Genomic DNA, 13,370 nt, shown 5'->3' on the forward strand with positions numbered 1-13,370 from the left:
CAGTTGGAAGGAATGTGATTTGTGTCATGAATACTAATATGCATTTGACGGTATCCTATAAATTCAACACGTTCTGAAGAGCATTAACAAGAGTTGTAGGAATCATACTTAAATTCTTCCCCTACTTTTTGTCAATTAAAGGAAAAGGAAGCTAGTGAGAGTCTGTATTTGTATCCAAAACAAATATGGCTTGGGTCACGGCAAGACTTCTGCACGCCGTGCTAGACCTGGGTCTACAGCACATTCATTGATTTTCGTCTCCATGAATCACCCTAAAGCTATAGGCAACAATAGCTGAAGCTATGTAGATGTGATTTCTAGTTCATTTGTTGTTCATTAGAAAGATTTTGCCTCTCTCGTTTGCAGCACCCCTGCTGCTGCGTGTTCATTAGGAGAATGGAATGTATTCCAAATATTTTCTAGCTCTGGCAGGGCAGATGGTGGAAAGTAATTTTCCAAACTCTTCTGGAAGGGGTGGGGGGGGGGGAACACACCCAAATAACCCCAAGTCACCCCCTGCACACCAGAAGAATTTGGAATTTTTGAGTGCAGACGTGCCGTACACTTTCTGTCTCTCTGGTTGTACAGTGCAGCGTGTCGGAGTGGTGGGAAGTGTGTATGAATGGGAATGTATCACATTACATGTGGGATGTTAGCAAGGCTGGGATTTTTTTTCACAGGAAACTGCATTTGCAAAGAGCACACAGCAACACACAGTACCCTAAAAGATGTGTGTGAAGGAGTGAGCAAGATGCATTTCCCTAAATCTTCTGGGCAACCCAGTGCCTGAGGGAATCCCAAGGAGGGAGGACAGAGCCTGGGCCCCACTCCAGTTTCCCCGTCCAGTCCTGTGCAGAGGTGTGAGGCAAACTGGAAGCTTCTCAGACACCCCATCCCCGTTCCCTGCCCTTGGCCGGCGCGGGCAGAAGGATGTCCCAGTGCTCAGACAATGGTGGAGGAAGCGGCTCTGGCTGCATTTCCCTTCTGCTCCCTGGGGAGCCGGGGGAGCACACAAGCCAGGGCCAGATTTAGCTCTTGGATCCACATGAAACATCCCTGTGCCGACTGCTCCCTTCCTCCATGCTCGGGCTCTTGTCACGGGAGTGGAAGTGGCGCACACAAGGGGAACAGAGGGGCCGAGCCCATGTGCAGCAGCAGGGCCGGGAACACAATGCGGGGGAAACAAAGAGCGGGGCTGTGTTTGCTGCCTTCCCAGGGCCATTCACTTCTCCTGCTTGGAGCCTGTTTCCTCTTTTCAGGAGCCTCTTGACCTGCAGCTCCCTCTCCTCAGCAGACAGACCCCAAAGCCCTGCGGCTGGATCCTAATGCCTCTTCAGATCAAATCGGCAAAACACTCGGAACACAGAGCCCGAGCTGTGTGTTTGCAGCCAGGCTTTAAGCTCCTTGGCACTGGCACCAGGGGTTCCTGTTTGTTTTCCAACTCCTGGGGACAGCAATGGTGCTCTCGAAGTCAATACAAACAAAACAAGAGAGGCTCCAGCCAGTGCAGCAGAGCTTATCCAAGTGCCGCCATCCCTGGGACTGGGCTGTGCTCTTGCCGATGGAAGCTGTCTCCAGCACTGATCTGGGCTGTCAGCTCAGGCCTGCATACCCCAAATCTCACACAAAAAAACCTGGCAGAACACAGAACTTCCTCAAAAGAAGGGCACCAATTGACCCATCTGTGCCAAGACACCCGACTCGGGAGGAAGGTGCTTTGACAGCTGCTCTAAAACCCCATCAGATTTTCAAAGCTCGCTATCAGTGATGGATTTTCAACCCCTCTCTTTCTCCAGGCACTCTCACATTGCAGTGAGTGGGTGCAGGTGGAGGTGTTGGGGGCCCTCACTTGATTCATTTCATAGAATCACACAATGGTTTATGTTGGAAAAGCCCTCTAAGGTCATCGAATCCAGCCATTCCCCCAGCACTGCCAAGGCCACCACTAAACCCAATCCCTAAGCACCACATCTACACGTCTTGTACACCGAGCACGAGGCAGCAGACCCCTCTGAGCCCGTGTTCAGCTTTCAGGCAGCTCCATCCCACGGCATCCGCCCTCTCTGGAGTTAAGCGTTAGTGCCTGCACGTGGTGCGGGCTCTGTGGAAGCGGGATGGGAAACGGATGCATCCCGGAGCCGCCGTGACCTTCAACCCCACTGCTCGGTCACCCAGCAGAAAAAATTGGGAGCATTCCTTCCCAACAGCCAAATGTGGTCCCCTGTGGGAGCTGCTTTTCCTCTCTGGCTGGCCGGAGCTTCCTCCAGCCAGGACTGTCCCACCAGCTGAGATTCAGGGGTTTGTGTATCCCACATCCAGCACCTGTGTTTCCCACAGCCAGGCTGAGTTTTAAACTCCTCTCCATCAGCTACGGCCAGTGGCTTTCGGAGATGAGCAGGGGCTGTAATTGATTCATCAGGACTCCTGTTAATTGGGCTTTGCTCAGTTGTTGCAATATATTTCGTTCCTGATTATTACGCTCTGGAGCCATGGTTCCTTTAGGTAATTTATGCTGTAGCCTACGTATGTGTAAAAAATTTATTGCAATCGTGTTTTTAATTAAAATGCATGCGATAATACTAAAAGCAGAGAGGGGGAGGGAGGGAGGAGAACGCAGATTAAGTTTTTAATTGTTTTAATAGTGAGATTTGTTTCAGAGAGAACAGGGCATATTGGTTTCCTTGGAAACATCGGCGATGTATTAGCTGTATAAAATCTAGCATAAAAGATTTGAGAAAGTGAAGCCTTTAGGTTTTAACTGATGTTATAACTCTTTTCATTTGGAAAACCAGATTCACACATGCTCCCTGGAGTCCCAAAAAAGTGTCTTTTTGTGTTTTCTCTTAAGCCTTAGAAATCATTTCATAGATTATCGGAATCATTAGAAATCCAAAACTGCAATAACAACAAGAAGAAAAAAACCTTCAACAATTCAATATCCCTGATTCATACGATTTAATTAGATGTGCCTGTAAGTTCTCTTTGTGCCAAACAGTACCAGGCTCAGGCAAGACTCCATGTGATTTGAGAAAGAAGTGCAAAAAATTTGGCTTTTTCAAATGTTCCAGTAAAATTAAGATTATTGGTAATGGACAGGGGGTTCAGTTATTTTATTGTACATCACCTGGAGGTACAATATACAATGCACAGACAGTTTCAAGCTCAGAGAATCACTGAGGCTGCTGATGATGATCTGGCCTCACACAAAGTCTTCAAGGCCTCTGTTTTTCCTGGCTTATGTTTTAGGAACCAGAGAACCCCTGGAGAGCCTCATCCCCAGAGACAGCACGTCAGGTTTGGGGCTACAACACTCCAAGGCAGTACAGGAGGTCAAATGTCCATTTTAAGGATGTTCTCATCTGAAGTTAAAACACTTCATTCTCTTTGAAAAGCAGGCTCTCAAATTATAAATTTTGTCTCTTAGTGAGGAAGGATTCAGGTCTCTGCAGCCGAGTGAGACTGAAACAACCAATTTTAATATCTGTGATTCACCTCTGAGCCCAAACTGTGATGATACAGTGCATCTGGGGATCAAATACCGCAGAAACGCTCTCTTTGAAACAAGGGGGGGAACAGACTGCAGATAAAGTACCAGATGTAGGATTTTGGTCCATCAGAGAAGAGAATGGAAGGCTTGGTTTTAGCATGTAAGACTAATCACTCAGTTGAAATCATTTCAGCAGCTGAGTAAATAGACTTATGGAAAAGACATTTATGGGAGCATTTGTGTTCCAGGATCCTCCCTCTTTCCTAGCCCTCCCGTTTGTTTGCTTTTCTGTCTCTTTGGTGTCGAAGCCTCCCCGCTCGCAGGTTTACGAAGCAGCGGTGACGGTGTCAGCCGTGCCGTGTGCGAGCAGAGGGGTCTGAGCTCCCCATCCTGCCCAGGGACAGGGGCCCCTCTGCTCCGCGGGGCTGCGCTGGGCTCCGGGCACGGGACCGGGAGCACCGGCCCGGCCTCTCCATCGCTGTCCCGGTGCTTCCCCCGCTCCGGGTCACTGCCAGCAGCGGCTCCCGGCTCGGCCAGCGCAGGGGATGTCCTGGGCGGTGCCTGCCGGGGTGTCACGGAGAGGCACAGGGAGGGTAAGAAATGAGTAAAGCCTGAAGGAAGGGCACGGTCCAGGCAGGCTCGGCCTGCACAGGGAATGGGGGACTTCATGGCCCAGCCCTGCCTGGCTGTCTGTCTGTCCTGCCTGGCCTGAGCCCTGGCTATCCGTCCATCCTGCAGATGCAGACGAACCCTAGCTGTCCATCTGTCCTGCCCAGCCGGTGCAGGCAGGGCCCCGGCTGTCTGTCCGTCCGTCCGTCCGGCTGTGCACGGCGGCTGTGCCCAGGGCAGGGCACGGTCACCGCTCGACACCCCGCAGAGGTGATGCCGTATGTCCCTGCCTGCTGTGCGTACGGGCGGGTGAACCGGTTCATGACCGGGGCAGGAAGCGCTGGCAGGGTTTGTGTGCCGTGACACACCCAAGGCACGCTCAACCTGCGGCGCCGGGGGTCGGGGCAGCCCCGCCCGCTGCAGTGGCGCGGGGCCCGCGCTGTCCCTTTAAGGCGGCGGCGCGGGAAGGCGCGCGCTGCGCCTTTGTCACGGCCCCGGGTCACGGCGCGGTCACGGCCCCGCCCCACGTGGCGCCGCCGTCCGCATGGCCTCGCGCGCCACGCCCCCTGCTCTGATTGGCTGCCTCGCGCCCCGCGGCCGCGGCCACCACTCCTGATTGGCTGAATCCGCGCGTCCTTTACCGGCGGGGGCGGGGCAGCGCCTGCCCGTGACACCGGGGCCATCTGGGGCTGCCCCGCGGCCTCCGCGGGATTTAAAGGGGCCGCGCCCCGCGGGGCGAGGCGAGTTCAGTTCTGGGCGCACTGTGCGGCCGGGTTTTCCATGCGAGACCGAGGGCGCATTCCTGGGGACACCCTTATGGTACCCCACGAGTGATGGTGATGGCGGGAGGAGGGCTCGGGCTCGCCCTGTGCTGACGCTGAATGGCGACTCAAGACAGGGGCATTTTCAGAACCTCCTCCTCCTCGTCCTCCTCCCCGCAGAGGTTCCCTGTGGCAGGCGCGGAGGGGCTCCGGGGATGGCTCCCGAGCTGCTGCCCGTTTTGGGCCGGGGCAGTGAGCGGGGCCTGCCCTGCCCCGGCTGCCCGGCAGCTCCAGCCCAGCCTGAGCGTCCAGGCAGAAAAATGCAGAGCAGAGCCTGGGTTTGCCTGAGCTCACCGTTCATGCAAGAAGCAAAAGCACCAAAGCGCAGCAGTTGTGTTTTGGCAAACACGAGCGTGTCCGTGTGTAGCATTTTTGCGTGGGAGTGCGCTGGGTGGGCGTAGATGGGCATCAATCAAGGACAGTTCAATCCATGAGCTGTTTGCAGCTGCTCCGCTTCCAAAACAATGCTGAGAGTGGTTCCGAGCTGCCTTCCAGCATCACTCAAGTGCTTCCTTGGATGAGCCTGAAGTCTTCACTTGGTTGTGGCAGAGCTCAGGGTCACTCACCTTTGTTTGCTTTCCAAAGTGCCATTCCCCTCTCCAAAATGCCTGCTGTTCCCTCAAGAAAAGTCAGGGATTATTTTATGCTTAAGCAGTTAAAAGCCTTCCCTCGGCGCTGTTTTATTTTACACGTGCCATCCCGGTTTCTCTATCACAAGGCAATGAAATGTGCTCAGGCGGAGAGCTGTGAATTCGGAGGGTTATGTATCTCCTACCAGTGCCTCAATAAAATGCAAAGGTAGGGTGGAGTCTTTCCAGTGATGTCAGCCGGAGTTATATTGGGCCCCAAATGAGACAGAATGGGTTGGAATAACATTCTGGTGGCTTCAGTGAACATTTTCATTACAAACAAATACTCACTGACTTTTTATCCGTCCTGGATGGGAACAAAACCTCCTAAGTGGGACCCTTAACTAAAGCTGCTGAGCGTCCATGTCCCCATAGCATTGTTCTCCTCTGTGGCAGCAGAGATCCTGTTCTAATTGTTGGGGAGAAAGCCTGAGTTTCTGGTACCAAGCAGTTAAAAAAATAAACTTAAATTGAGAGGTTAGTCACCAGAAAGTGGAAACCATGTCTGGGATTGTTAGAAATAAGGCTTGCTTGAAAATAAATATAGAATTATTCACCATGGTAACTATTGCCCTATTGCGTTAGTGCGTATCGATTTAACATTAATCCAGAGACTAATGCTGTGAAATATTTGGACTCTTTAATGGACAACTGTTTGGTTGACAAAGCTTTGGGGAGTTTTGGAGTTTTTTTGGTTTGGTTTTCCTTAGGTTGTCCTGAACACGATTTGACTCTTAAGGTTACTTATTTCTCAGATGGATCTTGCTTTTCCATTACATTTTATGAATTTATCCTTAGTGCTGCACTGTAATGATCTAAGTGATGCTGGAGTGTTGCAGTGAGGAATAAAAGGAAAGATTTAAATGTGACTGCATAGGCAAATGCCTGACTTCTGGTCTGGCACTGAGCAAAATTACGTTACAATCCCAGACTAGCCAGAGCAGGCTGATGTTCCCATGTCCTTCAGTTTGTCCAAGGATCCCAGATGATCTCAGAACTCCTGTGTGTCCCTTTCCCCGGCTGCAGAGCCTGAGGCCCAGGGAGCAGCCTTGGCTCTCCCTGAAATTTTATGGCAAACCCAGGAAGCAAAGGGAGATCTCGCAGTTCCAGACTCATCCTGGAGCCGTCTGAGGTGTCTCCAGGGAAAACATAAAAAGAAGTGGAAAAAAGCTGATCAGTGACAGAATACAGGAGCCAAAATCAACAACAGTGTGTTCTGGAAGTGTCCCACAGATGAGCAGCACTCGCTGCTGGGACAGAAGCTCTGACAAATGCGTTGGGCTGGAGGCTGGATGGTGTCATTACAAAGAACAGGGTGAAGCATTTTAGTTAGCTGATGTACTTTTAATTTTTACAAGCCCATCTGGGATGACTTTAATTATTTGTTCTTAAATCATGGTGGAAAAATGCTGATTATTCTTAAAGCCACATGAGTAGTTCAGATGAAATGGGGATGGTGGTAAACAGAGCATTTTTAAACCAGCATCGACTTGCAAACAGTTATTTTTTTCTTTATTTTTAAAGAAGGTTAGGAAGATGTGTGAACTTGCAGCAGCCTGCACCTGAAATGGGAGCCTTTATCCACCAAAGCGTTGGGAACTTGTAAAAACTCCCCCTGAGCAACGGCACGGCCAGAACCCGGTGCCCAGGCTGCACTGGAGCTGTGGGAGAGGCAGCTCCAGTGGGGGAGGGCAGGCACTGTGCCATTGCTCAGGCCACCCCATCTCCAGTCCCTGTGCCCAGGAGTGATGCCTTTTGAAAGGCAAAGCCTTGCTTGTTGCAGCAGAGATTGCAGAGAAGGACCCTCCACTCAAGGAACTGACCTGCCTCAGAAGAATAATCCATTGCTTAGAGCTGCGTTTACTCTCCTGAGACTGTTTAAGGGTGTCCCAACTGTCTTAAAATCCAAGAATTCTGAACCAAACGTGAACGGTGGCCACATCCATGCACCTGAGGAGCTCGGAGGGCTCGGCAGTGGTGGCAGGGCTGGTGCTGCCAGCTGGGATCTCACATGACACGGGGACACGTGCAGTCTTCACCTTGACTTATTTATGGCAGTGCTACGTGTTTTAAGTGCAAAGGATGGTAGTTGCAAGCTGGTAGGCTCAGATAAGCTTCCAGCCACTTTTTCTGGCCAGTCAAGCAAGGTCCTTTGAAAAAGCATCGCTAATATTCAACTGCCAAGTGTTTTGAACATAATATAAAGATATATTTCCAGATAAATAATAATAAAAGTGGATTGATTGATAAAGCCTATCTGAACTGGAATTTGTCTTCAGAGTTTTGACCGTGTGTGTGCCTGGCTTTAACTTTCTTGATGGCCTTTCTGGGTCTGGTAGGCTCCCACCTGCCCCAGGCCCATGCCCCTGTAACGGGGTAATGTTTCTTCACATTTTCAGAAGGCATTTCTAAAAATCTGAGTGCCACAAAATAAATTGAGCCCCCAGAAATAACCTGAAGGAATCAGGATTACCCCTCCTGTGTTACTGATGAGGAAACTGAGGCAGGGAACAAAATATAAAATAGGACTGGAAATGCTTTATCTCCAGTTCTAGCACAGATTTTTTTTCAGGTAATTGTCCCTAATCTCCCTGCACACCAACCCCCACCTCTGGTGCCACCCCAGTAGCTCCTCCTGCCTTTGGGAATGGCACTTGTTGGATAATTCGTGTCTGCCCAGTGCTGGGAAACGCAAACTTCTCAAAGCTTGTTTCTATCCAAGCCACACGACCCTCTTCCGTGTTTCCTTTGGATTAGTAATTGCTGGGAGTTACCATCTGTCGAGTGACAAAGAGTAAAAGATTAAACAACCTGGCAATTCCTTGTTCTTTCTCTCCAGGCATTTTCAGAGGACTGAATGGGGGCTGCAGAAGTACAGGTGGGTATTTAACATTAGTTTGTAGTAGTCATGTAGAAATAAATTCCTTTTTTGGGGAGGGAAATAAAGGTTAAACCTTACCAGTGAGTGCCACTGTCTCTGACCCAAATTTTGAAACCATCCATCTCCTGTGATTGCTTCAGCTTTGTTGGAATAGGATTTCTGCAGGTCGGTCGCCCATGCCCACCTCGATGCACCTTCCCAGCAGCATCTCTGGGGTGCACAGGCCCAGATGGGGACTCCTCAGATACTCCCAAATCCTAAATCAGAGCTATCAACAGTTATGGGAAAATGTGCTTTCTTAGAAGATAACTGAAGCTGCCTTTATCTCCCAGTAACAGAATTCACCAAGTATTATAGCAGCTCTTCGCACCACTGTAGTTAAGCTTGTTTCAGCATTTTCATTATAAACCTTTGTTTTCACAGGTTTATTTCCCAGAAAAAAAAAAAAAATCTGTCTTGACTAAAGCTTGGCACACTGAGCCCTCGGGGAAGAGTTGATGTTTTTTACTTTTACCTGTCTTGCAGTGAATGGGGTCACTCCATTTTACAGTGTGTGGTTTGAAACAAAAGTGGGAATGTGTCTGGAATAGTTCCTGAGCTCTGAGCAGCATCACTGGCACTACCATGGCAGCTAATGGTAGAATTTTCACTGAGCTCAGCCATGGCCAGACTGGCCCTTACAGGTTTATCCCCCACATTTCTTTTCCAATCTTTCCCATTTTTCTGTCTGAAATGCTGCACTGGGGACTGGCTGTGTGAAGTGAGGCTGAAGCCCTGTGGCTTGGTGCTGTGGGGCCGGGGCTGAAGGGGGTCCCCACAGCTGGGTGGGTGTTGCGGGGTGAGCCTGACTTTTAGGTGGTTTCCCAGCAGGATACACAAATCCAGGTGCTTTTGGAGCTGATCTACAAAATCTCTGCCAGGTTCTGGTGGAGGCTGGGAGCTGGGGGTGCCACTGGACCCACCTGGGTGGGCTCAGTGCAGGTCGTACTTTAAAGATCCACTGTGGGTGGGTGGGTGGGTGCATGACTATGGAGCATCTCTTATGAGGAAAAGCTGAGAGAGCTGGGCCCGTTCAGCCTCCAGAAGGGATGACTGAGAGGGGACCTCATCAATGTCTGTAAGTATCTAAAGGGAGGGTGCCAAGAAGATGGACCAGGCTCTGCTCGGTGGTGCTGAGCAATAGGACAAGAGGCTACAAAACTGATGGCCAGGAATTTCCACCAGAACATGAAGAAGAACTTTGTTCCTGTGCAGGTGAACGAGCACAGAACAGATTGCCCAGGGAGGGTGTGGAGTCTCCCTCACTGGAGATGTTCCAGAGCCGCCTGGACACAATCCTGTGCCCTGTGCTCTGGGATGACCCTCCTTGAGCAGGGAGGTGGATCACCAGCTGACCTACGGTGGTTCCCTCCAGCCTGACCCGCTCTGTGGTTCCGGGGGTCCGCCAGAGCTGCCGCCGCCCCGCCTGGGCGCGTCCCGGGGGGGCCACACGGGCGCTCCCCCAGCTCCGGTCCCGGCGGCGGCGCGGGGAAGGGAAGGGAAGGGAAGGGAAGGGAAGGGAAGGGAAGGGAAGGGAAGGGAAGGGAAGGGAAGGGAAGGGAAGGGAAGGGAAGGGAAGGGAAGGGAAGGGAAGGGAAGGGAAGGGAAGGGAAGGGAAGGGAAGGGAAGAGCAGTCCCCGTCTGGCGCTGACGTCACGGTCCCGCCCGCGGCGGCGGCGGCGCGGCCGCGTCTCCGTGGCCGTGAATGAGCGCGGGGGGCGGGAGCGGAGCGGAGCGGGAGCGGGCGGGCCGCGCTCCCACCGCGCTCCCACCGCGCCGCGCCCCACAAAAGTGCGGGGCTGCCGCGGCCGGGCCCAGCGCTGCCGCTTCCCGGGCCGGAGGGGCGCGGAGCAGCCGCGGGGCCGAGCGGAGCCGCTGCCGGGGGCGCTGCGCCGCGCCGGGTTTTTTATTTCCAATTTCTGGTCGCAGCTGCATTTCCCTCCCTCCGCCCCCCCGCGCCGAGGAGGAGCCCCGGCTTTATGTGGTGCTGCCCGGGGAGCGCTCGGCGGCCGGGAAGTTCTTTGTGTCGCCGTCGCCTTCCTTTTTTTTTTTTTTCTTTTTTTTTTTTTTTTTTTTTTTTTTTTTTTTTTGTGTGTTTAAATGTATAACTTCATGGGGCTGAACAGCACGGCCGTAGCTATTCAGCCCAATGTGTCCTGCACATGCAACTGCAAAAGGTCTTTGTTCCAGAGCATGGAGATCAGTAAGTACTCGTCCTGCTGCTCCCGGGGAGGGTGCGGGAGGTGCCCGGGGTGCGGGAGTGCCCGGCGGCCCCGCCGCGGGCGGGGAAGTTCCCGCGGGGGCTCCCGGCGGCGCCCGGGACCCTTGGCTGCGATGCGCTTTCCAGGAGTGGTTTTCCTCCCCCCTCCGAGCGAGCCCCGGTCTCTCATCTGTTGCAGCTGGGATGTCGCTGCGGGTGTGACACGGCGCGGGCCGGGCTGGCGGAGCTGCCCGGGGATCAGCCTCCCCCGGCCGCTCCCCGCCGGCACCGGGGCTGAGATCGCCGCTCTTCCCCATCGCGGCTCCATCACCACCCGCGTCTCGCCCCTTGCCCGCGATGCCCTGGTGCCTCTGCCCCGCACCTTCCCCTCCTGCGGGGGTGATGCTGGGGGGCCCCCGCTCTTTGTCCGGGGGTCTGCACTACCCCCGTGTCAATCACCGTCGCCTCGGTACCGGGGGGACACCGCGGTCCGGACGCCCGAGTAGGGTTTGTATTTGGGAACCTGTTCCCCCCGTCTCCAGCCCCTCGGGGCTTTTTGTTCCTAAGGGCGATTTGGGTTTTTTCATTAATATTTTTCAACCCTCGCAGAGTAGCAGTGAGGGCAGTGCCTGACCTAAATATCCACCACTTCTCTATGTGCTCTTTCCCTCTTGGAAATGAAGTGCACGGAGGTGAGAGAGAAGGAATATTACTGCTGAGGGGAGAGGAATGAGTTGGGCTCTTTGGCAGTTTTGAGCAAATGGTATTTTCTGTAAAGGGAAGGTTTTCAAGGCATCCCAGACCGGGCGGGTTGTCAGGATTGTACCCTGCTTAGCACCTTGTTCAGTGCCGTGAAATCCAAACCCTGCACAGACTAATGCAAAATGGCCCAAAAGGAAAACTTGGGAAAGAGTCCGGATTTTGCATATATTCCTGGCACTGCGACGGGGCAGGCTGGCGCTCGGTGCGTGCAGGGAGCGCCAGCTGAGCTGTGCCTGTTTCTGCTAGCGCAGGATCTACCCCGTTACCTCCAGCGGGGCTGCAGAGCATCTGTCCCTTGGTATTTTGGATGGCTTTTGTCCAGTGTCTCTGCCTTCTCCTTCTCCAGTTTCATCGTTGTTTAATTCAGGTGTCTTGAGTCCCGGAGAAGGTCTGCAGACATTTGTATACCAGGTACTAAAATGTGTTCATTCTGAATTTTAGCATAAACCATACGCTTTGTACTGAATGCACTTTTAATCTTGATTTAATCTCATTCGTGTTCAGACAAAACTAAGCTGGATTTGCCTGATTTTATTAACACTACCGGTACTGAATAGACCATTATTCTTCCCTGACTTTAACAGGCCGGGCTAGATGTGCATACCAATAGCAGTGTATAAATAATGAAGATACAGTTCTTTTTTGTGTCAGCCAGTTGCTGAGCATAAACTGTGTCCCACAGAATCCCAAGGATGAGAGACTTTACTTTGTGTCTGATCAAGGCTCATGGTTATAATAAAAGTTGTGAATTAAAATGTGTAATGTCTTTTGAAGAAAAAGCTTCTATTCCAGTCTAACTCTTGGCATGAGGTTTTGTTGGAGCAACTCAGGCTTTTAATTTCACTCCTTGACTTTTTAGAAATAGCATAGTTTATAATTTTTTCCCCCATTTTTTTCAGCATATGATAGGCTTGGTAAGAGGCAGGTGCTGCTTATGGATGGGGGGTGTGAGAGACTGGGGACACTGAATTACACCGGGGGAAACCTTGCCTGAATTTGGATAGGTATTATGGGAGCCTCGTGCCTGATGCTCCCGTGGTCCTTCCCTGACTTGTCCCCTGCCCTCTGTCAGCTCTGAGGTCCTGATACTCAGGTGCTGAGTTCCCATTAGCTCCTTGGACTGAGCCTTGGAGCCTTGGACTGAGCTCCCTTACTGCTGCCCTTCCTTATTTCATGTTGGTGTAGGTTTCTTATCACCAGTATTATTATTTATTTCCTGCTGATGGCGGGCAGCGTTCGCTCACCTCTGTGCTACAGGAGAGCTTTGGTGGCACTGCAGGGTTGTTACCTGATCGCTTCCTCCACCTGGCTCCAGTGGAAAGGGCAGAGATGAGCCTCCCTGAGATAAATTCATTCTACAGCGTTTTTCCTCCTCCAGTCGCTCGATTTTGTGTATCTTTCTGATAAGACTTTGAGGGAACCTCAGAGCAGCTACCACCAGATGCTCCTTAATTTTTCAGCCAAAATTTTCAGTTACCAGGCAGGAACGATTCAGGAGAGCGGCACGTGGAGGAACATGCAAACTCCTCTGATTTATAACCATCTAAATAGGTTAACTGTCCAACCGATGCCCAAAACCCTTTTCCTCGCAGGCTTTATTCCGTATGGTGGCTGCGGCGCTGCGGTGGAGGAAGCAGCTGGTTTCTGTGTGTGGCGCTCCCAGATTAGGATTATAAAAGGGCTTTTTGGGGGCGGGGGTGCGAGTCTCGCCCGCCGCCGGGCTGGAGTGCCAATATGCCGGGCGGTGCTAAGCCAGCCAGACGTCTGCGGCAGTGGGCTCTAATCGCCTCGGCTGGGTGAAGGAGGTCAGGGGTGACCGGTGTGGCGGAAGAGGCTGTAAATAACTAATTATTTGGCGCGAGGAGCGGAGCGAGGCGCCGTGCCTGCCTCCCCAGCGGGCACCGGCACCTGCCCGCTCCGGCCATCCCACGGGCACGGCTCC

The 13,370-nt window shown here is 52.4% G+C and overlaps 1 protein-coding gene across 4 annotated transcripts in view; it reads left to right on the plus strand.

The window, feature by feature from the left end:
- The first annotated feature begins 10,243 nt into the window (after positions 1–10,243).
- Positions 10,244–13,370, plus strand: part of PMEPA1 (prostate transmembrane protein, androgen induced 1) — a 44,519-nt gene continuing 41,392 nt past the window's right edge. The window contains exon 1 of one of the 4 annotated variants that reach the window (XM_032126821.1): positions 10,244–10,669. In XM_032126821.1, coding sequence (XP_031982712.1) covers positions 10,567–10,669 — 103 coding nt within the window. In that variant the 5' untranslated portion in view covers positions 10,244–10,566. The remainder of the gene's footprint in view (positions 10,670–13,370) is intronic. The other 3 variants (XM_032126823.1, XM_032126822.1, XM_032126820.1) reach the window with 3 other exon arrangements.

This window comes from Corvus moneduloides, chromosome 17 (assembly GCF_009650955.1).
Source record: "Corvus moneduloides isolate bCorMon1 chromosome 17, bCorMon1.pri, whole genome shotgun sequence".
NCBI lineage: Eukaryota > Metazoa > Chordata > Aves > Passeriformes > Corvidae > Corvus > Corvus moneduloides.